Genomic DNA, 27,984 nt, shown 5'->3' with positions numbered 1-27,984 from the left:
GAATTGCTTGAACCTGCGAGGTGGAGGTTGCAGTAAGCTGAGATCAGGCCACTGCACTCCAATCTGGGCAACAGCAAGACTGTCTCAAAAAAACAGTAATAATAAAATAAAATAAAAAGAAATTTTAAAAATGAAATAAATAAGTAAATAAGAAGTTTTAGTGTATGTTAATTTGTCCAAGGCCTGGCCTGGAGGTCACCCCTTCGGTCTTTTCCCTCTGAATCTGTTCCTCGGCACGTGGTAAAAACTTTACTGCTTCATTTTCTTTTCTTTTCTTTTTTTTTTTTAAGACAGGGTCTTGCTCTGTCATCCAGGCTGGAGTGCAGTGGTGCGATCTCGGCTCACTGAAACCTCCACCACCCGGGTTTAAGCAATTCTCCTGCCTCAGTCTCCCAGTAGCTGGGATTACAGGCACCTGCCACTGTGCCTGGCTAATTTTTTTTGCATTTTTAGTACAGGCGTGGTGGCTCCTGCCTGTGATCCCAGCACCTCAGGAAGGCTGAGGCGGGAGGATCACTTGGGGAGTAGAGTCTGAGACCAGCCTGGGCAAGAGAGCGAGACCCTGTCTCTAGAAAAAAAATTAATTTTGCTTTCTTTGAGACGGAGTCTCGCTGTGTCACCCAGGCTGGAGTGCAGTGGTGTCATCCCCATTCACTGCAACCTCCACCTCCCGGGTTCAAGTGATTCTGCTGCCTCACTCTCCCAAGTAGCTGGGATTACAGGTGTGCCGCCACGCCTGGCTAATTTTTGTATTTTTAGTAGAAACGGGGTTTCACCATGTTGGTCAGGCTGGTCTCAAACTCCTGACCTCGTGATCTGCCCGCCTCGGCCTCCCAAAGTGCTGGGACTACAGGCATGAGCCACTGCTCCTGGCCACATTTTTGTATTTTTAGTAGAAATGGGGTTTCACCATGTTGGACAGTCTGGTCTCAAACTCCTGACCTCAAGTGATCTGCCTGCCGTGACCTCCCAAACTGCTGGATGACAGGCGTGAACCACTGCGCCCAGACTACAAAAAAAATAAATAAAAAAGAAGAATAAAGAACATTAGCTGGGCATGGTAACGTAGCTGTGGTCCCAGCTACTTGGGAGGCTGAGGCAGGAGGATTGTTTGAGCCTTGGAGGTTGAAGCTGCAGTGAGCTATGATCGCACCACTGCACTCCAGCCTGGGCCACACAGTAAGACCCTGTCTCAAAAAAAAAAAAAAATTAAAAAATTTAAAAATAAAATAAAATTAGCCGGGCGCAGTGGCAGGTGCCTGTAGTCCCAGCTACTTGGGAGGCTGAGGCAGGAGAATGGCATGAACCAGGGAGGTGGCACTTGCAGTGAGCCGAGATCACGCCACACCACTGCACTCCAGCCCGGGTGACAGCGCGAGACTTCGTCAAAAAAAAAAAAAAAAAAAAAAAAAATTTCTCAGCCCCAAGACCTGAAGCTCACCCCTGGGATAGAGCACCCTGTTAATAATGGCAGGAAAAGGGAAGTGAGCACCTGCCACCATGGGCACCAAAACGACACCATTTATTCCGACATCTGCGTCTGTAGTTTTATTCCATATCTGGCTGGGGGAGGGTAGTCTCTGGGGTGGATGGAGTGAGGGTGAAGGGGACAGGGATGGTCCCTGCTCCCACCTCCCAAACCCACCTGGGAAGCTGCATGGCTGGGCTGCTGGGACATCCTGAGCCCTGGGGGAGACAGAGGTGTGGGTGTCTGGGCTTCATCTTGCAGGTACAAGGGGATACATTCCATCAAGCAGATCCTGGTTTCATGGAGTCCTTCGAGGGCTCAGCTGGGAGGTCCCTCTCCTAGGGGCTCCAAGAGCCAGACCCAGTGGTTTCTGGATCAAGGACGAGTCCTGGGAGCTTCAGGCTTCGGCGGTGACAGTGTTAATTGCACTTGTTCGATTTTCTGGCAGGAGCCAGGAGAGACGGGGACAGCGTCCTTCTCTTCGGTAACCATCCCAGGCACCCCGAGGTGACCAGACTTCTGTGTGGTCTGGGACAGTGCAGGGCTTAGGCGGGAAGGGCCACCGTGGTGAAAGGCCACTGACAATTCTGGTGAGGAGTAGGGTGGCGGGGGTTCAGTCAGGGAGAGGAGGTGGCTGCCTTTGCTCAGTGCCCTGCTCTCACCTTCCAAGGGTCTAGGGGACACAGAGCTCATGGATTTTGGTCCTGCAGCCCCAGGGACCACACAGAAAAAGGGGTTCAACTGGAAGTCTGCAGCATCTGCGAAAGGCCAATTCTAGAAGAACTGGAAGACTCCAGACCGGGGGAGAGGCGTCAGGCACAGAAGAGTCCTGCCTGGGTTGGTCAGAAGGAAAGAGGACATCGTTCCGAGGAGGCAGAGGGCTCACTATGTTATTGATTTAAAAATTCTTTAGGCCGGGCGCGGTGGCTCAAGCCTGTAATCCCAGCACTTTGGGAGGCCGAGACGGGCGGATCACGAGGTCAGGAGATCGAGACCATCCTGGCTAACACAGTGAAACCCCGTCTCTACTAAAAACACAAAAAAAACTAGCCGGGCGAGGTGGCGGGCGCCTGTAGTCCCCGCTACTCGGGAGGCTGAGGCAGGAGAATGGCGTGAACCCGGGAGGCGGAGCTTGCAGTGAGCTGAGATCCGGCCACTGCACTCCAGCCCAGGCGACAGAGCAAGACTCCGTCTCAAAAAAAAAAAAAAAAAAAAAAAAAAAAATTCTTTAGGCTGGGTGCAGTGGCTCATGCCTGTAATCCCAGCACTTTTGGAGGACAAGGTGGGCGGATCACCTGAAGTCAGGAGTTTTCAGACCAGCCTGGCCAACATGGTGAAACCTCATCTCTACTAAAAATACAGTAATTAGGCTGGGCGTGGTGGCTCATACCTGTCATCCCAGCACTTTGGGAGGCCAAGACGGGAAGATCACGAGGTCAGGATATCAAGACTATCCTGGCTAACACGGTGAAACCCCGTCTCTACTAAAAATACAAAAAATTAGCCGGGCGTGGTGGCTCACACCTGTAGTCCTAGCTACTTGGGAGGCTGAGGCAGGAGAATGGCGTGAACTTGGGAGGCAGAGCTTGCAGTGAGCGGAGATCGTGCCATTGCACTCCAGCCTGGGCGACAGGGCGAGACTGCGTCTCAAAAACAGAAACAAACAAATAAACGAAAATACAATAATTAGCTGGGCCTGGTGGCGGGCGCCTGTAATCCCAGCTACTCGGGAGGCTGAGGCAGAAGAATCACTTGAACCCACGAGGTGGAGGTTGCAGTGAGCCGAGAGCGTGCCATTGGACTCCAGTCTGGACAACAGAGGGAGATGCCATTAAAAAAAAAAAAAAAAAAGTAAAAAAAAAAATCTCAAGATGGTTGTAAATGTGACTATAAAAATCAAACCCTTTATGATATACAAAGGGGCCCTTAGGAAATGAGTCAGCAGCCGGGGTGCAGGACGTGGGCTCCCAGGAGTCCAGGAAGCCCTGAATGTTTCAGCTGAATGTTTCGGAAGAACTGAGGAAGCAGAGCGCACGGGGTAAGAGAGAGGGCTGGGTGCGGTGGCTCACACCTGTGATCCAAGCACTTTGGGAGGCCGAGGTGGGAGGATCACTTGAGGCCAGGAGTTCTGCGAGACCCCTGTCTCTAGTTTGTAAAAAAAAAAAAAAATTCTGTAGGAAAATGGAAGAGATTGGGGAGGGAGGAAAGAGGATGCCCGGGTCCAGGTCGTGCCTCTGTGTGAAGGGACACCAGCAGCTGCCAGTGGGGAGCGCAGAGTAAAGGCCTGCGGCAGGAGATGTCCACCCTCAGGGGCTCGGAAGCCCCTCAGCCTCTTGCCTCCCCAACAGGAGACATGTAGAAGGCTGAGCAAGCTGGGTGCCCCTGAGAGACAGGCCCAGGCAGGGCTGTGGCCACAGCAGCCCCAGGGGCTCCCCAGTGAGGTGGAGGCAGGATCAGGTGGGGACGAGGGCTGGGGCAGAAGTTCCAGGAGCCGGGGAGCCACCCAGGGCGGGGAGTGACCCTGGAAGCCGTCCAGCCTCCTGGAAAGTGGAAGTGGTTTGAAAAACACAGTGGGCTTTTCCGGTTGCTAGTAACACACAGAATTACAGAGTTCATGTTCGGTCCCAGACGGGAGACTGAGGCTCGAGACGGTGAGGGAGGCATCTGCCGTCCAGGGCTGGAGCTCCTGAGGACCAACACCTGCTCAGCGGCCCAGCCCCTGGGCTCCCTGAGTTGCTCAGGCTGGAGAGAATCGTGATGATGGTTCCAGAACATCCTCCTCCAAGTCTCTGAGGCCCCAGCGGCAGTTCAGGCACCGGGGGGCCCGCAGGGCTCTTAGTGGCACATACGGGCGGTCATTTCTTTCTGTTAAGAGCAAGCAGGACATCAGCTCCCACCAGCCACTCCCAAAAGGGGTGATGTGAACAGCAGACACACAGAGACGCACAGGTGGAGGGACGGCAGCTGGGGGCTTCCCTGAACCCCCAAACAACAAAAACCACACAGGCAATCGCACGCCTGGGACCAGGGGCAGCAGGCTACCCCATGAGGCCAGAGTCAACATTTTCAGATCTGTGGGCCAGACGGTCCCTGTCATGATGGCTCAACTCTGTCTTGTACCTCAAAAGCCACCTCAGACAACTGGTAACCTCATGAGTGTACCTCGCTGCCAATAAAACTTTATTTACAGCCAGGCATGGTGGCTCATGGCTGTAATGCCAGCAGTTTGGGAGGCAGAGGCAGGCAGATCACCTGAGGTCAGGAGTTTGAGACCAGCCTGGATGACACGGTGAAACCCCATCTCTACTAAAAATACAGAAATTAGCCGCGCATGGTGGCGGGCGCCCGTAATCTCAGCTACCCGGGAGGCTGAGGGAGGAGAATCGCTTGAACCTGGGAGGTGGAGGTTGCCATGAGCCAAGATAGCGCCACTGCACTCCAGCCTGGGTGACAGTGCGAGACTCTGTCTCAAAAGAGAAAAAAACAACTTTGGGAGGCCGAGGTGGGCAGATCACGAAGTCAGGAGATAGAGACCATCCTGGCTAACATGGTGAAACCCCATCCCTACTAAAAATACAAAAAATTAGCCAAACGTGGTGGTCACCTGTAGCCCCAGCTACTCAGGAGGCTGAGGGAGGAGAATCACTTGAAACCTGTGAGGTAGAGGTTGCAGTGGCTGAGATCGTACCACTGCACTCCAGCCTGGGCGACAGAGCGAGACCCTGTCTCAAAAACAAAACAAAACAAAACCCTACAAACTTTATTTACAAAAACAGAAAGCCAGCCGGGGGCTGCAGTTTGCTGACGCCTGTCTTATACAGACTGGGACACTGGAAGGAAAGTTCTAGAATACAGAAAAAAAGAAAAAGAAAAAAGAAAAGAAAAACAAAGAAAAAGAGAAGACCCCACTACCACCTTTAGATCCACCGAGTATGCAACTATTAATTTTAAATTTAGCAACATGTTTACCGGTAGCAAAGCCTGAAAGGGGATACACAAAAATGAGGCAGTTATGTGAAGATGTTTTTAATCTTTTTTTTTTTTCAAGACGGAGTTTCATGCTGTCATTCAGGCTGGAGTGCTGTGCGCAATCTTGGCTCATTGCAACCTTCACCTCCCGGGTTCAAACGATTCTCCTGCCTCAGCCTCCTGAGTAGCTGGGATCACAAGTGCCCACCACCAAGCCTGGCTAATTTTTTTTTTTTTCCCGAGACAGAGTCTTGCTCTGTCGCCCAGGCTGGAGTGCAATGGCATGATCTCGGCTCACTGCAACCTCCACCTCCTGGGTTCAAGCGATTTTCCTGCCTCAGCCTCCTGAGTAGCTGGGATTACAGGTGCCCGCCACCACCCCAGCTAATTTTTTGTATTTTTAGTAGAGACAGGGTTTCACCACATTGGCCAGGCTGGTCTCGAACTCTGGACCTCATGATCTGCCTGTCTTGGCATTCCAAAGTGCTGGGATTACAGGCGTGAGCCACTGCGCCTGGCCTAAATGTTTTCTTTTTTTTTGAGACAGGTTACTGGCTGTCACCTAGGCTGGAGTACAGTGGCACCATCTTGGCTTACTGAAGCCTCGACCTCCCAGGCTCAAGCGATTCTCCTGTCTCAGCCCCCTGAGTAGCTGGGGCCACAGGCGTGCACTACTGTGCCTGGCTAATTTATTTTTTGTAGAGAAGATGTCTCACTATGTTGCCCAGGCTGTTCTCAAACTTCTGAGCTCGAGTGATCCTCCCTCTTTGGCCTCCCAAAGGGTTGGGATTACAGGTGGGAGCCACCTCGTCCGTCCATTTTTAACCATTTTTTAAAGTTGTAAGAGAGTGATGGCTCCCAACTGTCATCTTAACCCCTTGGGAAGCCAAGGCCGGAGGACTGCTTGCATCCATGGGTTTGAGAACAACCTGGGCATCATAGCGAGACCCCATCTCAAAACACAATAAAAACTCAGCCGGGCGTGGTGGCTGTGGTCCCAGCCACCGGGAGGCTGGTGGGGTCCCGCTCTCACATCAGGGCCACCACATCCATACAGTGCTTGACAACCTGGGGAACAGAGCAGCCCCTGGGCAGGTTCCAGGGCCAGGCCCTGAATCACGGGCACCCACTCCACTGCTGGTCCCCATCACCGAGTCACAAATGTGGGCCTCAATTTCAAGAAGCCACACTGGCTTCAGGGACGTGGACCCCACACTGAGGAATCTGGTCCCTGGGTTCGTCTCTAGATAAAACCTGGTAAGGTGGAAAGCAGACAGGCAAGGGCGGGCGCAGAGGTACCAGGCTGGCTGTAGAAGTCGGGTGGAGTCTAGGCCAGGTGCGCTGGCTCCCGTCTGTCATTCCAGCACTTTGGGAGGCCGAGGCAGGCAGACCACCTGAGTTCAGGAGTTCGAGACCAGCTTGGCCAACATGGTGAAACCTGGTTTCTACTAAAAACACAAAAATTAGCATGGCGTGGTGGCACGTGCCTATAATCCCAGCTACTCGGGAAGCTGAGGGGGAGACTTGCTGGAACCCAGGAGGTGGGGGTTGCAGTGAGCCAAGATCACACCACTGCACTCCAGGCTGGGTGACAGAGGGAGACTCCAGCTCCAAAAAAAAAAAAAAAAAAAAAAAAAGGCCAGGCACGGTGGCTCCCGCCTGTAATCCTAGCACTTTGAGAGGCCGAGGCGGGTCAGATCACGAAGTCAGGAGATCCATCAAGACAATCCTGGCTAACACGGTGAAACCCCGTCTCTCCTAAAAACACAAAAAATTAGCTGGGCGTGGTGGCCGGCGCCCGTAATCCCAGCTACTTGGGAGGCTGAGGCAGGAGAATCACTTGAACCCGGGAGGCAGAGGCTGCAGTGAGCCAAAATCGTACCACTGCACTCCAGCCTGGGCGACAGTGAGACTAGGTCTCAAAACAAACCCAAACAAACAACGTTAGGGTGGAGTCTGCGCCGGCCCCTATCCCTTTCATAAGGGACACTGAGCTGCGCTCTGGGACACCTGAGCTCTGGACTATGAAGGAGCTCTGGACTGTGCAGCAGGAGGCGGGGCCGGCGCGGGGGATACTGCACCTACCGCCCGGATTTGCTCCATGGGAAAACGCAGGCTCCCTCCCGGCTACTGCCCAGATTTGTTCCATGGGAAAACGCAGGATCCCTCCCGGCTACTGCCGCCCGGATTTGCTCCGCGGGAGAACGCAGGATCCCTCCCGGCTACCTCACCACCTGTCCCATCAGCAGGGTACCCGGGACCCAACTCTAGGGCCCAGGGCTGTGACCCAGGGAAAGCCGGGGCCGCCAGCTGCTGGGCCGACCGCGGGCAGTCAGCGTCCTGGCCCCGGAAGGGTGCCTCTGCCACGGGCCGCCAGCCCCACCGTAACCCCAAGCCCTCAGCCCCAAGCCCGCGCACCAGTGGCTCCAGCTCCTTGGTGTCGATGAGGCCGAACTCCTTGACGAAGTAGTAGAAGTGCTTGTAGCAGGTGTTCACGTGGGCCTCGGAGCCCATCTGCGCGATGCGGTCAAAGTGGTGGATGTAGACGTGCACGAACACGCGGAACAGCCGCGACAGGATCTTCCGCACCGTCTGCAAGAAGTTCTTGGGGAAAGGCGTGCCTGCAGGGAGAGGGGTGGGACGGGTCCACGAACTCAGGCAAGTCCATGTCCAGAACCCTTTGCTCCTGGATGTGACAAGGGGCTTCCAGACAGAAATTGCCAGCAGGCCGGGGGCTGGTGGCTCACGCCTGTAATCCCAGCACTTTGGGAGGCCAAGGCAGGCAGATCACTTGAGGTCAGGAGTTCGAGACCAGCCCGCCAACATGGAGAAACTCCATCTTTACTGAAAAATAAAAAAAATTAGCCGGGTGTGGTGGCTCACACCTGTAATCCCAGCTACTCAGGAGGCTGAGGCAGGAGAATCGCTTGAACCTGGGAGGTAGAGGTTGAAGTGAACTGAGATGGTGCCACTGCACTCTAGTCTGGGTGACAGAGTGAGACACTGTCTCAAAAAAAAAAAAAAAAGAAAGAAAAAAGAAAGAAAGGTCCGCTGTACTCTGGAGGGACATGCCCCAATGATCACCCACAAACCCACGTTTATGGGGTGCCCCTGAGAGCCACACAGAGCATTACACATCGAGCTGGGCAGGAGGTCCCACCAAAGGGTGATGATCCTGGTGGGCCCAGGGGCTCCATGGCAGTGACTCTGAAAGCACTGAGAACACTGGGCCCAGCGCTGGCAGGTATACTTGTCTCCTCTGTGAAGGACTCCAGGCCTGATGCTGATCCCGCCCTTCTCTGCTTTGGGGTGAGGGAGACAGGAGTCACCAGGAGCGATTCGGGATGAAGCGGGGCTACTAAGCGCAGCCCGACTTAGGAGAAGATTCAGAAATGGAATCTCTCTCTTTTTTTTTTTTTTTTTTTTTTGAGACAGGGTCTTGCTCTGTCACCCAGGCTGGAGTACAGTGGCGCCATCATAGTTTACTGCAGCCTCAACCTCCTAGCCTCAAGCAATCCTCCCACCTTAGCCGCCCAAGTAGCTGCAACCACAGGCGTGCACCACCACACCTGGCTAATTTTTTTTTTTTTTTTTTTTTTTTTTTTTGAGACGGAGTCTTGCTCTGTCACCCAGGCTGGAGTGCAGTGGCCGGATCTCAGCTCACTGCAAGCTCCGCCTCCCGGGTTTACGCCATTCTCCTGCCTCAGCCTCCCGAGCAGCTGGGACTACAGGCACCCGCCACCTCGTCCGGCTAGTTTTTTGTATTTTTTAGTAGAGACGGGGTTTCACCGTGTTAGCCAGGATGGTCTCGATCTCCTGACCTCGTGATCCGCCCGTCTCGGCCTCCCAAAGTGCTGGGATTACAGGGTTGAGCCACCACACCCAGCCTGCCTGGCTAATTTTTAAAATTTTTCGTAGAGATGGGATTTTGCTATGTTGCCCAGGCTGAGCTCAAACTCCTGAGCTCAAGCGATCCCTGGGCTCGGCCTCCCAAAGCACTGGCATCACGGGTGTGAGCCACTGTGCTTGGCCTCCCTGACTTTTCCAGAAGGCTGTGTATCCCCGAGCCCCTGCCCACCACTGACTCACCCACGTTGGTGGGGAAGAGGTCCTCGTTGTTGATTTGTGCCTCGATCCAGTCCATCAGCAGGTCCATGTACCTGGGGGCGGAGAGCGCCGTGGGCTTCCGGAACTTATGCTCGTCCTGCCAGCGGTACTCGTACTTGGGGCCCCCCGACATGACGGGGCAGGACTGCTCCGTGCAGCCGTCGCTGATGGTGCCGTAGATGAGGTTGACGCGGTTAAAGAAGTCCACCACGTGAACGGCCACCCAGTCGTTCAGGTCCTCGCCCGGGGGCAGCTGCACGGCTAGCCGCAGGTCCAGCCCAGCGTTCAGCGATGCCTGCGCCTTCTTGTGCAGCTCGAAGCGCTGGGTGCCCGGCTCGAACTTGCGCTTGGGGCGGAATGTCTTGTCCTTGTTGAAGACTTGCTTCAGGAAGGGGTTGGACATCTTGGTGACGCCTGTTCTCCTGGAATGCTTCTGCAGAGGGGTCCTGGGCCAGCTGGCTGGGGGACCAACCCGAGAGGCCACGAAACACTCACCAAGCCCCACAGCTCTCCCGCGGACCTGAAATACACAGGGGAATCATGACCTGCTGGAGGTGACAGAATTTCCCGGAAACTCGTGCTGACGGCACAAGCGGCAGGATTTGTTTGTTTGTTTTATTTTCTGAGACAGGGTCTCGCTCTGTTGCCCGGCTGGAGTGCAGTGGTGCCATCATGGCCTACTGCAACCTCTGCCTCCCAGGCCCAAGCGATCCTCCTACCTTAGCCTCCTGACTAGCTGAGACTACAGACACACACTACCACACCTGGGTAATTTTCTTTTAGTAGAAACGGGGCTTCTCTATGTTGCCCAGGACGGTCTCCAACTCCTGGGCTCACGTGATCCTCCCACCTCTGCCTCCCAAAGTGCTGGGCTTACAGGCCTGAGTCACTGCACCCAGCGACTAGTGGCAGGGTTCAAAACATCCCCTGGACTTCTGACTTTAAGGAGTTTCACCCAAAGGGGGCCACCTCCTCAGTGGACAGAACAGAACTGCACGTGGCGAGGCCTGACTGGCTCACAGCAGAAGGTGCAGAGAGCCGGGCCCCAAGAGCCTGCAGCGGCCGCACCTTCCCCGGTGCTGATGCCTGGCTGGGGCCTGGACTTGCTGCCACCTGGCACTCTGGGGCTTGAGTGTGGGGGCAGGCTAAGCTGCCGGTTGTAGGGGACTACGCAGGCCGCACTGTGGCCTCCACAAAGGAAGCCACGCCCCAGTGCCCGCAGCCTGTGCGTGGCAGCCTAGGTGGAAAAAGGTCTTGAGGGATGTCATCTTGGATGACCTGGATGGCCCTACAGTCAGAGACAAACGTCCTTATGAGCGAGGCGGGTACGGGCGAGGTGGCTCTGTGAGGACGGAGGCGGGTACGCGGGAGATGGCTGTGTGAGGATGGAGGCGGGTATGGGGGTGATGCTTCCACAAGCGAAGGGCCCACGATGCAGGCCACCGCCAGGAGCAGAGAGAAGCCTGGCAGATGCCCCTCGGCCTCAGAGGGACCCAGCCCCGCCCACACCTTCGTCACGGACGTGCAGCGCCAGAGCTGACAGAATGAATCTCTGTCATGGCAGTGTTGTCCGCTGTGCCCAAGTCACTGGTCACTGGGTCAGAGACCCCTGCGAGGCCGGGCGCGGTAGCTCAAGCCTGTAATCCCAGCACTTTGGGAGGCTGAGACGGGCGAATCACGAGGTCAGGAGATCGAGACCATCCTGGCTAACCCGGCGAAACCCCGTCTCTACTAAAAAATACAAAAAGTTAACCGGGCGAGGTGGCGGGTGCCTGTAGTCCCAGCTACTCGGGAGGCTGAGGCAGGAGAACAGCGTGAACCCGGGAGGCGGAGCCTGCAGTGAGCTGAGATCCGGCCACTGCACTCCAGCCTGGGCGACAGAGTGAGACTCCATCTCAAAAAAAAAAAAAAAAAAAAAAAACAGAGACCCCTGCAATTGGTGTGATCCCTCTTTGCTTGATTTCATCTGCAAAGACCCCCTTCCATGTTGGATCACATGGCGAGATGCTGGGTGATTCCAGGGGCAGCTGTCCACCTCAAGGCACTGGATAAATGAGGAAACTTCCAGGCGCCAGCCCAAGTCTCACACACACCTGAGCGGTGACTTGTAAGACACCTGGGGGTTGCTCTGGCGTAGGGCCCCCGGCATCCGCCGACTCCCCTGAGAATCCTCAGGGGAGAGAGACAGAGTCCATCCCGCATAGGGCGGAGGGACGACCTGGATCACACACCGCGCATGTGCCAGGTTCACACTCAGCACGCAGGGCCTGTCACTACCAACACCGTTGTCACTACCAGGATGCCGGCACCGTGGCAGGCCCAGAGTGGATGCAGACCCCACCCTGCTCTGCTGGGTGCACCTCCTGGACTGGCAGGAAAAATAAAAAAATAAAAAATAAAAACAAGGCGTGAGCAGAGCTGGATCCTTCCAGAGGCCCCAGGGCTTACGGTTAGGGTACTCCCCAACAGACAACAGAACGGCCCCCACCAGAGAATGATCTGGACCCAAATGCTCACAGGGCCTAGGCGTCGGGGGAAGAGATGCTGCATTGTTTGGAAGAAAAGCAAGTTAGAGGCTGGGTGCGGTGGCTCACGCCTGTAGTCCCAGCACTTTGGGAGGCTGAAGCTGGCGGATCACCTGAGGTTGGGAATTCAAGATCAGCCTGGGCAACATGGTGAAACCCTGTCTCTACTAAAAATACAAATATTACCCAGGCATGGTGGTGCGCACCTGTAATCCCAGCTACTTGGGAGGATGAGGCAGGAGAATCGCTTGAACCCGGGAGGCAGAGGCTGCAGTGAGCTGAGATCATGCAACTGCACTCCAGCCTGGGCGACAGAACAAGACTCTGCCTCAAAACAAAGCAAAACAGAACGAAACACGGTGTCCACTGTGAACACAGTGACAACAGAGTCTGCGCCATAAGAAGGTACAGGGTCAATGGCTTGTCACAAGGGAGCACCTGGTGAGGACCGGCTGGGGGCACTGCTCAGGGCAGCCTGGGCACAGGTGGCAGGAGGACTCAGGTCCCACACACTCTGCGGTGACCAGAAAGGCCTGAACTTCCCCAGTGCCAACCTGGGGCCCTTAGCCACCATCGTGACTTCCTGCCACCAGGGTTAACACCCAACTAGGAACTTACACTTTTCATTTTCCTGGAACAAAAACCCCACCTCCACTTCACAGATGAGAAAACCAGGGCCCAGACAACCAGGCCTCTACCCGCTGGCTCTGTGGACATCGGGGTCGGATCGTTCTCTGAGGTGGGACCGTCCTGGGCACTGCAGGGTGCTGAGCAGCATCCCTGGCCTCCACCCATGCCCTGCCGGGAGCACCCTCAGTTGCGACAACCACAGATGTCCCCAGACATCACCCAGTGTCCCTTGGGGTTAAGATTAGATCGCTCTGGTGAGATCGTGGCTCAGAAGATTATGACTGACTCTACAGCCGTGTCTCACGCCACACGGCTAGTGGGTGCATCGGCCGGGGCTGGAACCCTGGACTCTGTGTGTGAAGCCACCGCTGTTTCTGCCCCACAACTCCCTGAATTCAGCAACTCTCGGGGACGCGGGCAGCCGTCTGATCATGAATCTAGTGACACACGCTTCCCAGGCCAGTGCTGCTCCACCATGGGGCCCCTCCACTGCCCAGCAGAGCCACATGGATGCTCTGAGTCCAGGGGCTGCTGACCCGTCCTGGTTTTGCTGGGGGGCACAACCCCAGGGTGAGCACACAGGTACCCCCCTGCATGCTTCTATTTTTAGAGAGGTTCTCGCTCTGCTGCCCAGGTTGGAGTGCAGTGGCGGGATCACGGCTCACACTTCAGCCTGGACCTCCTAGCTCAAGGGATCCTCCTGCCTCAGCCTCCTGAATAGCTGGGACCACGGGCACTCACTGCCATAATATTGTATAATTTTTTCACCACCAGTTAATTTTTTTTTTTTTTTTGTAGAGACAGGATCTCACTATGTTGCTAGGCTGGTCTTGAGAACTCCTGGACTCAAGCGATCCTTCCACCTTAGCTTCTCAAGGTGCCAGGATCACTGGCGTGAGCCACTGTGCCTGGCCACCCCCGCCCACTTCCCAAGGAAGGCGCGATCCCACAGCTGAGTCTCAGACCCTCCCTGGGAAGCGCCTGATTCAAAGAGGCCACCTCTGTGCTTATGGTATCCCCCTGGGGCTGGGGAGCCCAGGACGCATCCATGCTGGGGCTGAGCAGGTGGGAGCCATTGGTGGGGACCTGAGGCCCTTCCCCGTTGATGGCTCAGCACCCAAGAGGCCTGCGCCTGCCCCGGTGATGAGCTCTGCAAACCACACCTGCCTTCAGGCCACACCGCCTACAGCACAAGATCAATGAAGCCCCTTGGGAGAAGGGAAATAGCGGCCACCTCCAGGCCACGGCCCACCTGCGCTGAGCGAGATGCTCCTCCACACCGCACCGGGGATCAATCACCTCCGTCCCCACATGCCTGTCTAGATGGGGCGAGTGCAGGCCTCACTTTACCAGAGAGGAAACCGCGCAGGCGAGCGCATCCCCGTCCACCCAGCCAGGCCCACACGCCTCCCTCCTCCCCATTTCCACTTCACTCCTGGGCCAACTCACAGCCGACTTCCCAACACCAGCAGAAATCACAGCACAGAGCAAAACCCACCCGCCACAGCCCGGTGCTGCCCTTTGGGGATTTCAGGGTCTCCCGTGCCATTCTGGGGGCTCAGCTTCCAACCATGCCACCTGGTTGGGCAGACGGGGCCTTCCAGCAGTGGCATGGCAGCCCTGGGCTGACTGCAGCCACAGGAGGAGACCCCTACCTGGGCTGCGCCTCAGGGAGAAAGTGGCTGTTCCCACAGGCCCCCGCTTGTCTTTTTAAAACTGTTTGTAGAGATAGGGTCTCACTACGCTGCCCAGGCTGGTCTCGAACTCCTGGTCTCAAGTGAGTTCTGCCTCGGCTTCCCAAAGCCTCTCCTCCTACTGCCTCGGCTTCCCAAAGTGCTGGGATTACAGGCGTGAGCCACCATGCCTGGCCGAGGCTTGTCTTTTTCTATATCCCTTTACACTTCTCTACCAGACTCATGCCAAAGACAGTTAGTTCCAGAAAACAAGACAGGGCAGCCTGAAGAGTTTGTAAACTCCCTCTGGGCATGTCTGTCTCCTTTCAGAAGGTGACGGGTACGGGGCGAAGGGGCTCATGCCTCTAATCCCTGCACTTAGGGAGGCCAAGGTGGGTGGATCAATTGAGGTCAGGAGTTTGAGACCAGCCTGGCCAACATGGTGAAACCCCATCTCCACTGAAAATACAAAACGCTAGCTGGGTATGGTGGCGTGTGCCTATAATCACGGCTACTCAGGAGGCTGAGACAGGAGAATCGCTTGAACCCAGGGAGGCGGAGGCTGCAGTGAGCTGAGATCATGCCACTGCACTACTCTAGCCCGAGTAACAGTGAGACTCCGTCAAAAAAAAAAAAAAAAAAAAAAGGTGCGGGATTTTAAGTGGAAGTTGACATCTTCTGAAGAGCCCTGTGGACGGGCAGAGTTCCCGTCACAGCAAATGGTTTTCTTTTTCCTTTTTATTTTTTTTGAGACAGGGTCTTGCTCTGTTGCCCAGGCTGGAGTGCGGTGGCGCGATCTCGGCTCACTGCAATCACTGCCTCCCGGGTTCAAGCGATTCTCCTGCCTCAGCCTCCCCAGTAGCTGGGATTACAGGCGCCCGGCACCACACCCAGCTAATTTTTGTACTTTTAGTAGAGACGGGGTTTCACCATGCTGGCCAGGTTGGTCTCAAACTCTTTACTTCGTGATCCGCCCGCCTCAGCCTCCCAAAGTGCTGGGATTACAGGCGTCAGCCACCATACCCGGCCTAATTTTCTTTTTTTTATAGAGTCAGGGGTTTCGCCATGTTGCCCAGGCTGCTCTCAAATTCCTGGCCTCAAGCAATCCTCCCGCCTCAGCCTCCCGAAGTGCTGGGATTACAGACACGAGCCACTGTGCCCGGCCTAAGCAAACCGTTTTCTATCAGGAACAAACACAGGCTCCTTGGCGAAGGGGTGATCGGCCACAGAAAGGGGTTTTTTCCCAAGAAAGGCCAGGACGGCCTCAGGACCCTGCCTCCCGCCCTCGCCCTCGTTGTCCCCTGAGGCTGGGGGCTGGTTACCGTGTCTGGGTCTCCCTCCGCTCTGCTCTTCTCAGATTTCTCCAGGGACAGTGTGGGGAAGACAAGGCAGGAATCAGCTCTCAGAATTCCACACCAAGGCCTTCTCAGCTGCCCTGGTCTTCCCACGGACGAGGCACAAGTGATTCTTGGAAACTTCTAGAGAAATGAAAGGTGAGATGACAAATTCCCCTGCTGCAACACTTAAAAAAAAAAAAAAAAAAAAACAGTTTCTCTAAGCAACCAACTGGTATGACCCCTCCCCCGCCAAGGTGCAGCAGCTCACAGACCAGTCACCCACTTCCTTCCGGAGGTTTCCACATCCTGTCACTGCCTCGGGGACCGCTGCCCCAGAGCACAGGAGGCGCCTGAGAGACAAGCCCTGAGCAGAGACGTCAGTTCCCTATGTTCTAGGTCAGTGCACAACACTGGCTCCCGGCCTGGCAGCCCTGATACTTGGCTGGAAGATGCTCCCAGTCCAGAATCTGTCCTGTTAAAAAAGGCAGCGTCGGCCGGGCGCGGCGGCTCACGCCTGTAATCCCAGCACTTTGGGAGGCCAAGGCAGGCGGATCACGAGGTCAGGAGATCGAAACTATCCTGGCTAACGTGGTGAAACCCCTTCTCTACTAAAAATACAAAAAACTAGCCGGGCGTGGTGGCGGACGCCTGTAGTCCCAGCTACTCGGGAGGCTGAGGCAGGAGAATGGCGTGAACCCGGGAGGCAGAGTTTGCAGTGAGCTGGGATCGCGCCACTGCACTCCAGCCTGGGCGACAGAGCGAGACTCTGTCTCAAAAAAAAAAAAAAAAAAAAAAAGGCCGGGCGCGGTGGCTCAAGCCTGTAATCCCAGCACTTTGGGAGGCCGAGACGGGCGGATCACGAGGTCAGGAGATCGAGACCATCCTGGCTAACATGGTGAAACCCCGTCTCTACTAAAATATACAAAAACTAGCCGGGCGAGGTGGTGGGCGCCTGTAGTCCCAGCTACTCAGGAGGCTGACGCAGGAGAATGGTGTAAACCCAGGAGGCGGAGCTTGCAGTGAGCTGAGATCCGGCCACTGTACTCCAGCCTGGGCGACAGAGAGAGACTCCGTCTCAAAAAAAAAAAAAAAAAAAAAAAAAAAAAAAAAAAGGCAGCGTCCCAGAGTCACCTTCCAAAATTTGAGTACTTATCTATTTTTTATTTTTACTGTTATTTTTTTTGAGACAGAGTCTCGCTCTGTCGCCCAGACTGGAGTGCAGTGGCGCGATCTCAGCTCACTGCAAGCTCTGCCTCCCGGGTTCACGCCATTCTCCTGCCTCAGCCTCCCTAGTAGCTGGGACTACAGGTGCCCGCCCCCATGCCCAGCTAATTTTTTGTACTTTTAGTAGAGACGGGGTTTCACCAAGTTAGCCAGGATGGTCTCGATCTCCTGACCTTGTGATCCACCCGCCTCAGCCTCCCAAAGTGTTGGGATTACAGGCGTGAGCCACTGCACCCGGCCACCAGGCTGGACTTGAACTCCTGACCTCAAGTGATCCACCCGCCTTGGACTTCTGAAGTGTTGAGATTACAGGCGTGAGCCACCACGCCTGGGCTCTGAGTGTTTATTTTTATTTACTTTTTTATTTTTATTTTTATGTTTTTGAGGCGAAGTGTCACTCTTGTTGCCCAGGCTGGAGTGCAGCGGCGCAATCTCAGCTCACCGCAAGCTCCACCTCCCAGGTTCAGGCAATTATCCTGTGTCAGCCTCCTGAGTAGCTGGGATAACAGGCGCGCGCCACCACACCTGGCTAATTTTTGTATTTTTAGTAGAAACTGGGTTTCACCATGTTGGCCAGGCTGGTCTCAAACTCCTGACCTTAGGTGATCCACCTGCCTCAGCCTCCCAAAGTGCTGGGATTACACACGTGAACCATCGCACTCAGCCACTTTTATTTTTGAGATGGAGTCTTGCTCTGTAGCCCAGGCTGGAGTGCAGTGGCACGATCTTGGCTCACTGCAACCTCCACTTCCACGGTTCAAACGATTTCCAGCTAATTTTTGTATTTTTAGTAGAGATGGGGTTGAGCATGGTGGTCTCGAACTCCCGACCTCCAGTGATCCTCTAGCCTCAGCCTCTCAAAGTGCTGGGATTATAGGCGTAAGCCAGTGTGCCCGGCCTGAGTGTTTACTTTTAAATGCTGCAACTGCTCCTGGTGCTGGAAGGCCATCCTCACTCCTGCTGGAGGGTGACTGCGTCTTCCCTCATCACCCAGGCGTGCATCCTGTCAGTGTTTTGTGTTTCTGTCTGGTTTACATTTTTGTGTTTTAGAGACAGGGTCTTGCTGTGTTGCCCAGGCTGGGGTGCAGTAGCACAACTGTAGCTCACTGCAGCCTTGACCTCCCAGGCTCAAGTGATCCTCCCACCTCAGCCTCTCGAGCAGGTGGGACCACAGGCACACAACACCACACCAGAATAATTTTTGTATTTTTGTAGAGATGGGGTCTTGCTATTTTGCCCAGGCTGTTCTCAAGCTTCTGGAGTCAAGCGATCCTCCCACCTCAGCCTCCCAAAATGCAGGGATTACAGGTGTAAGCCACTGTACCTACTGCATCTCCGACTTATCTTGTGGGAAAGCAGGCAGGCAGGAAGCAAGGCCTGTCCAGGCCACTCTGTGCCAGGTGTTATCAAGGGGTTAGCATACTGTCCTAATTCTCCTGATCATCTTTTCTTCTGTTTTTAGATTGACATTTGACTCACATACCACACATTTTAATCTTTTCAGTTACAGTTCAGGAGTACAGTTACGTGACTCCTGGCATGTTTGGAGTTGCACAACCACTAGCTTTATCTAATTCCAGAACACTTCCATCACCCCTGAAAGAAATCCTGTCCAGGTGCAATGGCTCACGCCTGCAATCGCAGCACTTTGGGAGGCCAAGGCAGGAGGACTGCTTGAGGCCAGGAGCTCAAGACCAGCCTGGGCAACATAATGAGACCCCGTCTCTGCAAAAAATACTTAGAAATTAGCCAGGCATGGTGGATGTGCCTGTATAGTCCCAGCTACTTGGGAGGCTGAGGTGGGAGGATCGCCTGAGCCCAGGAGGTTGAGGCTGCAGTGAGCCATGATTGTGCCACTGCACTGCAGCCTGGGGGACACAGTGAGACCCTGCCTCAAAACAAAGCTAAGATCATGTCGCCTAGGGGACAGTTACAATGATGAGACGTCACGGACACCTGTGGTGCCTGCTTCAGAGGACCCAGCCCAAGGTTTCAAGAAACAAGAGCCCAAGTGTCAGAAAGAGGAAGCCACATGGAGGAACACCCCAAGCTCCCGTCCAAACCCAGGGCCACACTCCTTTCACGGAACTTTTACTGCCGGGGCCACAGGGTCTGGGCTTGACTGGGCACCACCGACTTGGCACCGCCTTCTTGGCCTCCTGGATGGCTTCAGTCTGAATGGGGAGGCAGGAGCCATGCTCTGAGCCCGCCCAGTGGGATCCAGGGGCCCACCCGTCTCGCCTCCTCGTGGCCACTGTGAAGGGCTCTCAGCCACACCCAGGGGCCCACCCCAGTCTCCCTCCTTGTGGCCACTGTGAAGCGCTCTCAGCCACACCCAGGGTCCCACCCCAGTCTCCCTCCTCGTGGCCACTGTGAAGAGCTCTCAGCCATACCCAGCTGCAGCAGGGGTCTCAGCTGGGGGGCGATTCTGCACCCCGGGGGATACTGGGTGATGTCTGGGGGCATTTGTGGTTGTCATAACTGGGGGATGCTCCTGGCACAGAGTGGGTGGTGGCCAGGGATGCTGCCCAGTGCCCTGCAGCGCCCAGGACACCCCACCCCAGAGGACAATCTGCCTTGAATGTCCACAGTGCCGAGGGGGAAAAAGCTTGTCCTGTGAGTGGCAGAGCCAGGGACCTGACTGTTCTTGTTTGCTTTATTTATTTATTTTTTGAGACAAAGTCTTGCTCTGTCACCCAGGCTGGAGTGCAGTGGCACAATCATAGCCCACTCTAGCCTCAACCTCCGGGGCTCAAGCAATCCTCCCACCTCAGTCTCCTGAGTAGCTGGGACTACTGGGTGTGCGCCTGGCTAATTTTTGTATTTTTTTTTCTTTTTTCTTTTTTGAGATGGAGTTTCGCTCTGTTGCCCAGGCTGGAGTGCAGTGGTGTGATCTTGGCTCACTGCAACCTCTGCCTCCCGGGTTCAGGGATTCTTCTGTCTCAGCCTCCTGAGTAAGCTGGGACTACAGGCGCCCACCACTACACCCAGCTAATTTTTTTTTGTATTTTTAGTAGAGACGGGGTTTCACCGTGTTGGCCAGGCTGGTCTCAAACTCCTGACTTCGTGATCCGCCCACCTCAGCGGGATTACAGGCGTGAGCCACCGCGCCCAGCAATTTCTGTATTTTTTGTAGAGACGGGGGTCTTACTATGTTGTGCAGGCTGGTCTTAAACTCCTGACCTCAAGGGGTCCTCCCATCTTGGCCTCCCAAAGTGCTGGGATTATAGATGTGAGCCACTGAGCCTGGCTGTCTCCCTCTTTATTTTTTTTTTAATTTGTTTTTTTTGAGACGGAGTCTCACTCTGCCGCCCAGGCTGGAGTGCAGTGGCCGGATCTCAGCTCACTGCAAGCTCCGCCTCCCGGGTTTACGCCATTCTCCGGCCTCAGCCTCCCGAGTAGCTGGGACTACAGGCGCCCGCCACCTCGCCTGGCTAGTTTTTTGTAGTTTTTAGTAGAGATGGGGTTTCATTGTGTTAGCCAGGATGGTCTCCATCTCCTGACCTCGTGATCCACCCGTCTCGGCCTCCCAAAGTGCTGGGATTGCAGGCTTCAGCCACGGCGCCCGGCCCTTGTCTCCCTCTTTAATGAGTACTTTTTACAAATTGCCAACCACATCACTAGTTAGTACACAGTGACTGTGGGTTGTCAGAGGTGCAAACATGCATCTGCCTACCCGTGTTTCTCCTGCTTTCCGGGGAGCACTTCCCTATGCACTCATAAACTAACCCTACAGGGGTTCATGCCGCAGCCCTGTGAGGCTGGCAGGGCGGGTAGAAAGTGGATGCTCTCATTCCTGCTAAGTGATCATGGACCTTTGCTGTCATTAGTAACAGGCCTGGCATCTGCTGGGGCCCTGGAGGACCTGCTCTTGTGAAACTCATCATTCCCCGGCTGGCGGGAGGGGCTCACCCATGCTGCACGTCCAGAAGCTGAGGCCAGCTGCCTCGCCTGAGGGTTTGAGGTGAAAGGTACGAGTCTGGGCTTGAACTCAGGTCCTTCAATTCTGAATCTGGTGTGTCTGCCACTAGGGCAGCGTCTCTGCACTATGGACGTCAGCGTGGGTCACTCTCTGGGGAGGGGCCATCCTGGGCACTGCAGGGTGCTGAGCAGCGTCTCTGGCCTCCACCCACTCCATGCCAGGAGCTCCCCCAGTCATGAGAAAAACACAAATGTCCCAGGCTTGGCCCAGTGTCCCCTGGGGGCAGAATCACCCTCCACTGACACCCCTTGGGTTAGGGGATTCCACGGACCCCCAAGAGACTCTGCGGCCCATGATCCTCTGCTCTGCTGAGGTCCCAGGAGGCTACACACATTGAAATTCATACCCTGATGAGGGGGAGAGGAGAATCCCAGGAGCTGGGGTCCCCTGGTTTATACTGTCTGCCACATTGGGAGTTTATTCTGGTGTCTGGTGTGAGGAGGGAGCAGACTTGATTTTCTTTTTCCAAATAACTAATGCAGTCCCCCACTTGGCATTCAGGGCTGGATCCATCTCTGGGGTGAGTGTGTCCTGGGCACTGCCGGTGCTGAGCAATGTCCCCGGCCCCCATCCACGCCATGCCGGGGCACCCCCTCCTCTAGTGGTGACAAACACAAACGCCCCCCACCTCACCATTTCCAAGTTCCCTGGGGGCAAAACTGCCCTGGGGCAAGACCTCAGTTAGATTGGCAGCTTCCCCTCTGATGTAATCTACAAGGGACTCCACTGAGGGGATTCTGAGGGGATTCTGGGGCCCCTGACACCCGACTCATCTTAGCCCAGCCAAGTCCGCATCCTCAGAGATCCTCAGCTGCTGAGCGCTTCTGAAACCAGCATCTGCAGCCCAGGAGAGCTGGCCTGGTGACTCAGGCTATCTTGATTCTCCAGGGCACTTAGGGTGCGACTCCCTGCCCAGGTGTCCCAGCTCAGCCCATCCCTTTGTCCCCTGTGGGAATTGTCCATGCTTTGAGTGGTTCACACCCCCGACCATTTCCTTTTTTCTCCCATTTGCCTCATGGCCCAGAGGGTGTTGGGGGGCAGAGTTAGGGCCAGACCACCCTGCCCCCTGCCCCCACAGGCCTGAAAACAGTGAGGATTCTGCCCCTCAAGGCTGGGTGATGTCTGGGGACATCTGTGATTGTCAGGTTTTGGGGGAGCTCCTGGCATGGAGTGGGTGGAGGCCAGGGACGCTGCTCAGCACCCTGCAGTGCCCAGGACACTCCACCCCAGAGAATGACTCAGTACCCAGGGGGAGACCCTGGCCCCAGCCCCACACAGGAAGTCAGTAACAACTTCCTCCTTTCCTGTGGGACCTATGGTCAATGAAATGTGACATTAAACATAGCAATGATAAAAATATGTGCATTATTTTAACACACTTTTAAAACTAATAAGCTAAATATAAGTTCTGCATTAAAACCAGAAGTCCTAAGAGAAAAAGCCCAGGACTTGTGGGGAAGAAAAGGGAGAGAAACCTATGTGAAATTGACTCCTGTAGTAAGTAACCCTACAACCAAGACTCCAGGCTGGGCGCGGTGGCACAGGCCTGTCATCCCAGCACTTTGGCAGGCCGAGGTGGGTGGATCACCGGAGGTCAGGAGTTTGAGACCAGCCTGGCTAACACGGTGAAACCCTGTCTCTACTAAAAATACAAAAAATTAGCCAGGTGTGGTGGCGGGTGCCTGTAGTCCCAGCTACTCGGGAGGCTGAGGCAGGAGAATGGCGTGAACCTGGGAGGCGGAGCTTGCCTGGCGACAGAAAAAAAAAAGGAAAGAATCATAAATTGGTACAACCATGAAAAAAAATAAGGAACTACTGTGTCTGGAAGGAAGGTTTTTTTTTTTTTTCTTTCTGCTGTCTGTTTGAGACAAGGTCTCACTCTATCACCCGGGCTGGAGTGCAGTGCTGCGATCATGGGTCACTGCAGCCTCAACCTCCTGGGCTCAAATGCTCCTCCCACCTCAGCCTTTCAAGTAGCTGGGACCACAGGTGCATGCCATCATGCGTAGCTAATTTTTGTATTTCTGGTAGAGATGTGGTCTTACTATGTTGCCCAGGCTGGTCTCAAACTTCTAGGTTCAAGCTATCCTTCTGCCTTGGCCTCCCAGAGTGCTGGGATCACAGGCATGAGACACAGCGCCCGACCCTCTGTAAATCTTTTGTGGTACACTGACACACTTTTTCCAGTCTGGGTATATAAGCAAAAAAACAGTCATTTTGATATACTCAAAAGGAAAAGGGGGCGGAGCGCTGTGGCTCACCTCTGTAATCCTACCACTTTGGGAGGCCGAGGCAGGCAGAGTGCCTGAGCTGAGCAACGTGGTGAAATCCAGTCTCTAACAAAACACTAAAAAAATAGTTGGGTGTGGTGGCGCATGCCTGTAATCCCAGCTACTCGGGAGGCTGAGGCACGAGAATCTCTTGACCTCGGGAGGCGGAGGTTGCAGTGAGCCGAGGTTGTGCCACTGCACTCCAGCCTGGGCAAGAGACTCCATTTCAAAAACAAAAAGGAAAAAGGAAGAGGCCAGGCGCGGTCCCCAGAAGGTATCGTGTCAAAGTCCGAAAGAAAGCCCAAGTTCAGCCTTTTTTTGTGTGCAGCCAGGCACACGCTGGACCACAGCCACCCACTGTGTGTTCCAGAGACTTCTCTGGGACTCCGAAAGGCAGAAGTGAAGGCCTCCTCCCAGAATCCCGTTTCTCAAGTCGGATTTGCCTTTTCTGCTTAAGCCATTTGACCTTCTAAATGCCAGGAAAACAGACACAGCTCGTCGGCTGGGGAAAGTCTAAAACTCGCCACCTCAAAACCCCAAGCTCTGAGTCAGCTGTGTGGGGAATTTTTCTGAAACCTCCACTATCAGGTCCCTAAGGTGGGAGAATGCCTCCTCGGAAGGGAATTTTTTTTTTTTTCAAGACGTTGCCTCACTCTGTTGCCCAGGCTGGGGTACAGTGGCATGATCTTGGCTCACGGCAAGCTCCGCCTCCCAGGTTCAAGCGATTCTCCGGCCTCAGTCTCCTGAGTAGCTGGGACTCCAGGCACGCGCCAGCACGCCCGGATAATTTTTGTATTTTTAGTAGAGATGGGGTTTTGCCATGTTGGCCAGGCTGGTCTTGAATATGTGACCTCAGGTGATCCACTCTCCTCTGCCTCCCACAGTGCTGGGATTGCAGGGATGAGCCACCCGCAGCTGGTCAGCACATCCCAGTTCGGACCAGCCACACTGCAAGGCCTCCACGGCCACAGGTGGTCAGCTCGGCTCCAGAGTTAAAAGAGAAAAGTCAACCTGTTGAAAGAGAGGGAGCTGGGAAGGGTGCAGTGGAGCGGGTGTTGCTTGAGGTGGGTGCCTGAGTCATTCCTGGGGAAAGGGAAACACATCCGGGGGTCCGGAGGACAAGGACGTGGCACGCTGGGAGTTCACTTTCTTAGTCCTCACTCTGTAATCGGTAGATCTTCTCAGTGAGTTCTAATAAGCAGGTCCCTGACAACTGCGGTTAAGAACCTAGCTTCTGGAAGTTCTCAGGGCTGCACCTCTGCAACTCTGACAGCCCGGGGGCTCATTCAGCCCTCCTTCCTTTCCTTCTGTACGTTTTTTTTTTTTTTTTTGAGATGGAGTCTTGCTCTGTCGACCAGGCTGGAGTGCAGCGGTGCCATCTCGGCTCACTGCAAGCTCCACCTCCTGGGTTCACGCCATTCTCCTGCCTCAGCCTCCCTAGTAGCTGGGACCACAGGCACCCGCCGCCATGCCTGGCTAATTGTTTTGTATTTTCAGTAGAGACAGAGTTTCACCGTGTTAGCCAGGATGGTCTCTATCTCCTGACCTTGTGATCTGCCCGCCCTGGCCTCCCAAAGTGCTGGGATTACAGGCTTCAGTCACTGCGCCCAGCCTTTTTTTTTTTTGACAGTCTTGCTCTGTCGCCCAGGCTGGAGTGCAGTGGTACAATCTCAGCTCACTGCAAGCTCTGCCTTCCCTGGTGCATGCCATTCTCTTGCCTCAGCCTCCTGAGTAGCTGGGACTACAGGCACCCACCACCACGCCCAGCTAATTTTTTGTATTTTTAGTAGAGACAGGGTTTTACCGTGTTAGCCAGGATGGTCTTGATCTCCTGACCTCGTGATCCGCCCACCTCGGCCTCTCAAAATGCTGGGATCCCAAAGTGCAGGTTCACAGGCATGAGCCACCGTGCCTGGCCATGCCCAGCTAATGTTTGTATTTTTCGTAGAGACGCAGTTTCGCCATGTTGGCCAGGCTGGTCTTGAACTCCGGACCTCAAGTGATCCGCCTGCCTTGGCCTCCCAAAGTGCTGGGATCGCAGGCATGAACCGCCCCGCCTGGCCACTCTCTTGCACTTCTGAAACAACCAGCAAACCCAACAACCAAACAAACGTCCAGCTTTCCCTACACAAAAGCAAAACCAGGCCTGGAAAGGAAGTGAATCCAGGAGAACAGAAAAGGGTCAAAACCCATATTATCGCACACACGCAGGGAAATGAATGACTCGCTCCTCAAGGCATCACTGTGGCCTCTGACGGCTCCAGCCTTCAGCAGCCCCCCCAGCTCTGTGTCCCAACGCCTCTTCCGTGAAAGGGAAATCCCTGTGACTGCATGATGCACAAGAAGGAAGGCGGTCGTGACCACGGCTTAGAGGCCGGCCAGGGCACTCCCTCCTGCCTGTGCAGGAGGCAACTCCCAAAGCAGAAAGCACAGATGGGACGTGAAACATGCAAAACACACATCTCAACATTTATCCAACCATCTGCTTTGAATATGGGAAGTTTACTGCATGTCAATTAAACCCGTATAAACTGTTAAGGAGAAAACGAAGAAAAAAGCAAGTGTAAAAAAGCAGTGTGGGCTGGGCGCGGTGGCTCACGCCTGTAATCCCAGCACTTTGGGAGGCCAAGGTGGGCGGATCACCTGAGGTCAGGAGTTCAAGACCAGCCTGGCCAACATGGCGAAACCGTCTCTACTAAAAATACAAAAATTAACTGGGTGTGGTGGCAGGTGTCTGTAATCCCAGCTACTAGGGAGGCTGAGGCAGGAGGCTCACTTGCACCCGGGGGGAAGAGTTTGCAGTGAGCAGAGATGGCGCCACTGCTCTCCAGCCTGGGCGACAGAGTGAGACTCCAGACTTCGTCTCAAAAACAAACAAAAAAGCAGTGTGTACAAAGACTGGAAATCTTTTTTTTTTTTTTTGAGACGGAGTCTTGCTCTGTCGCCCAGGCTGGAGTGCAGTGGCCGGATCTCAGCTCACTGCAAGCTCCGCCTCCCGGGTTAGGCCATTCTCCTGCCTCAGCCTCCCGAGTAGCTGGAACTACAGGCGCCCGCCACCTCGCCCGGCTAGTTTTTTGTATTTTTTTAGTAGAGACGGGGTTTCACCGGGTTAGCCAGGATGGTCTCGATCTCTTGACCTTGTGATCCGCCCGTCTCGGCCTCCCAAAGTGCTGGGATTACAGGCTTGAGCCACCGCGCCCGGCCAAGACCGGAAATCTTACCCCAGGATGAGTTGCGGCTCGGAGCACTGATTTTCAACTCTGTGACTGGATTTTCCAATCTCCCCACCCCTCTCAGTGACTGCTGATAAAATGCACCCTCGCTTACACTTTCCAGCCCCTCTTCGCTGGCGGGAGGCGCAGCTTGTCCTTGGTGGGCGCCTCTTTCGGGGGTGGGGGGACCCTGCCAGCGACTTTGGGGACCCCGAGCAAGAAGGGCCTATTTGAAAGGGCCCGACTGCCGCGTGGGCTTAGGGGTCCTGAAGCCCTGCAGAATTTTAACACACACCGGGAGGTGCGGGGTCCTGCCAGGAGTTCGCCCCCGCAGCTCGACCCCGCACCCTGTATCCCCCTCCCAGGGAATCGGTCTCCCTGCTGCCCGCGTTCGCCCCTCCTGGGGAATCGGCCTCCCTGCCTGGGTTCGCCCTTCCTGAGGGATTCCGCTTTCCCGTCGCCAGAGTTCCCCCTTCCTGAAGGCTCGGCCTCCTCGCCGCCTAAGTTCACCCCTCCTGAAGGATCCGGCTTCCCCGCCGCCTGAGTTCGCCCTTCCTTTTTTTTCCCCCCTCTCTTGTTGCCCAGGCTGGAGTGCAGTGGTGCGATCTCGGCTCACTGCAACCTCTGCCTGCCGGGTTCAAGTGATCCTCCTTTCTCAGCCTCCCAAGCAGCTGGGATTACCGGCGCCCGCCACCTCGCCCCGCTAATTTGTATTTTTGGTAGAGACGGGTTTCACCGTGTTGGCCAGACTGGTCTCGAACTCCTGATCTCAGGTGATCCGCCCGCCTCGGCCTCCCAAAGTGCTGGGACTACAGGCGTGAGCCACCGCGCCCGGCCTCGCCCTTCCTGAAGGCTCGGCCTCCCCGCCGCCTAAGTTCGCCTCTCCTGAGGGATCCAGCTTCCCAGCCGCCAGGGTTCGCCCTTCCTCAGGGCTCGGTCTCTTCGCCGCCTAAGTTCGCTCCTCCCGGGCACCCACCTGGTCGCCTCTGCCGCCCGCCTTCGCGCCTCCTGGGCACCTACTTGGCCGCCTCTGCCGCCCGCCTTCGCCCCTCCCGGCACCCACCTGGCCGCCTCTGCCGCCGCCCCGCCTCGCAGCCGCCGCGGAAGGACACGGCCGCGGAGGACGCCTACACGCACGTCCGACCGCACCCGCGGACCGGACCTACTTTCCTTAAAGAGCCCGGGGCTCCGCGCCGAAGCGGCGTGTAGGGGTCTCCCGTCCTCGGCCCGGCGGGCTATAAGGGGCCCGGGCGGCGAAGGCGCACGGAGCCAAGTTCCAGGCAGCAGCCCTGGGACGCCCTGACAGGGCCAGGCCGAGCCGGGCCGGGCAGGGCGGAGGTCTCCGTTGCCTAGCAACCGGGACTGCGGCCTGTGGGCGGAGCCTGTACCGTCGCCGGGACACGGGGCGGTGCCTCAGCGGGAGCTGGCCTAGGAGCCGGCACGGGCCATTGGCGCATGCGTAGGGCGCGGCCTGGGGGCAGGGCCCACCTAGTGGCGGAGTCTCCTAAGGGGCGGATCGTGGGCGGGGCCTGGAGGCGGAACCGGCGCCGTCAGTAGTCCGCTGAGGACGGAGGCGGGGCTGGGCCC

At 55.6% G+C, this 27,984-nt stretch overlaps 1 protein-coding gene and 1 long non-coding RNA gene across 4 annotated transcripts; one reads left to right on the top strand and one right to left on the bottom strand.

The window, feature by feature from the left end:
• The first annotated feature begins 242 nt into the window (after positions 1-242).
• LOC140711934 (uncharacterized) lies at positions 243-3,332 on the top strand. The gene is made up of 2 exons (XR_012093276.1): positions 243-2,381; positions 2,701-3,332. It is a non-coding gene; the product is annotated as an uncharacterized lncRNA (long non-coding RNA).
• Positions 1,526-27,795, bottom strand: MOB3A (MOB kinase activator 3A). 3 transcript variants are annotated; one of them, XM_007994712.3, is made up of 5 exons: positions 27,374-27,795; positions 15,695-15,850; positions 9,527-10,064; positions 7,856-8,058; positions 1,526-4,333 (listed from the first exon to the last, which is right to left on the bottom strand). In XM_007994712.3, the coding sequence occupies exons 3-5, from the start codon at positions 9,945-9,947 to the stop codon at positions 4,304-4,306; spliced, it is 654 nt and encodes a 217-aa protein (XP_007992903.1). In that variant the 5' UTR covers positions 9,948-10,064; positions 15,695-15,850; positions 27,374-27,795; the 3' UTR covers positions 1,526-4,303. The 3 variants fall into 3 exon arrangements, with proteins under 3 accessions (XP_007992903.1, XP_007992904.1, XP_037850365.1); XM_007994713.3 differs by having other exon boundaries at positions 27,461-27,795; XM_037994437.2 differs by lacking the exon at positions 27,374-27,795 and adding an exon at positions 27,134-27,350.
• Between the last annotated feature and the right edge of the window lie 189 nt (positions 27,796-27,984).

The sequence above is a fragment of the Chlorocebus sabaeus genome, chromosome 6, assembly GCF_047675955.1.
Source record: "Chlorocebus sabaeus isolate Y175 chromosome 6, mChlSab1.0.hap1, whole genome shotgun sequence".
NCBI classification, from domain to species: domain Eukaryota; kingdom Metazoa; phylum Chordata; class Mammalia; order Primates; family Cercopithecidae; genus Chlorocebus; species Chlorocebus sabaeus.
Note: the sequence above shows the minus strand (reverse complement) of the source record. Positions and strands in the feature narration are given on the sequence as shown.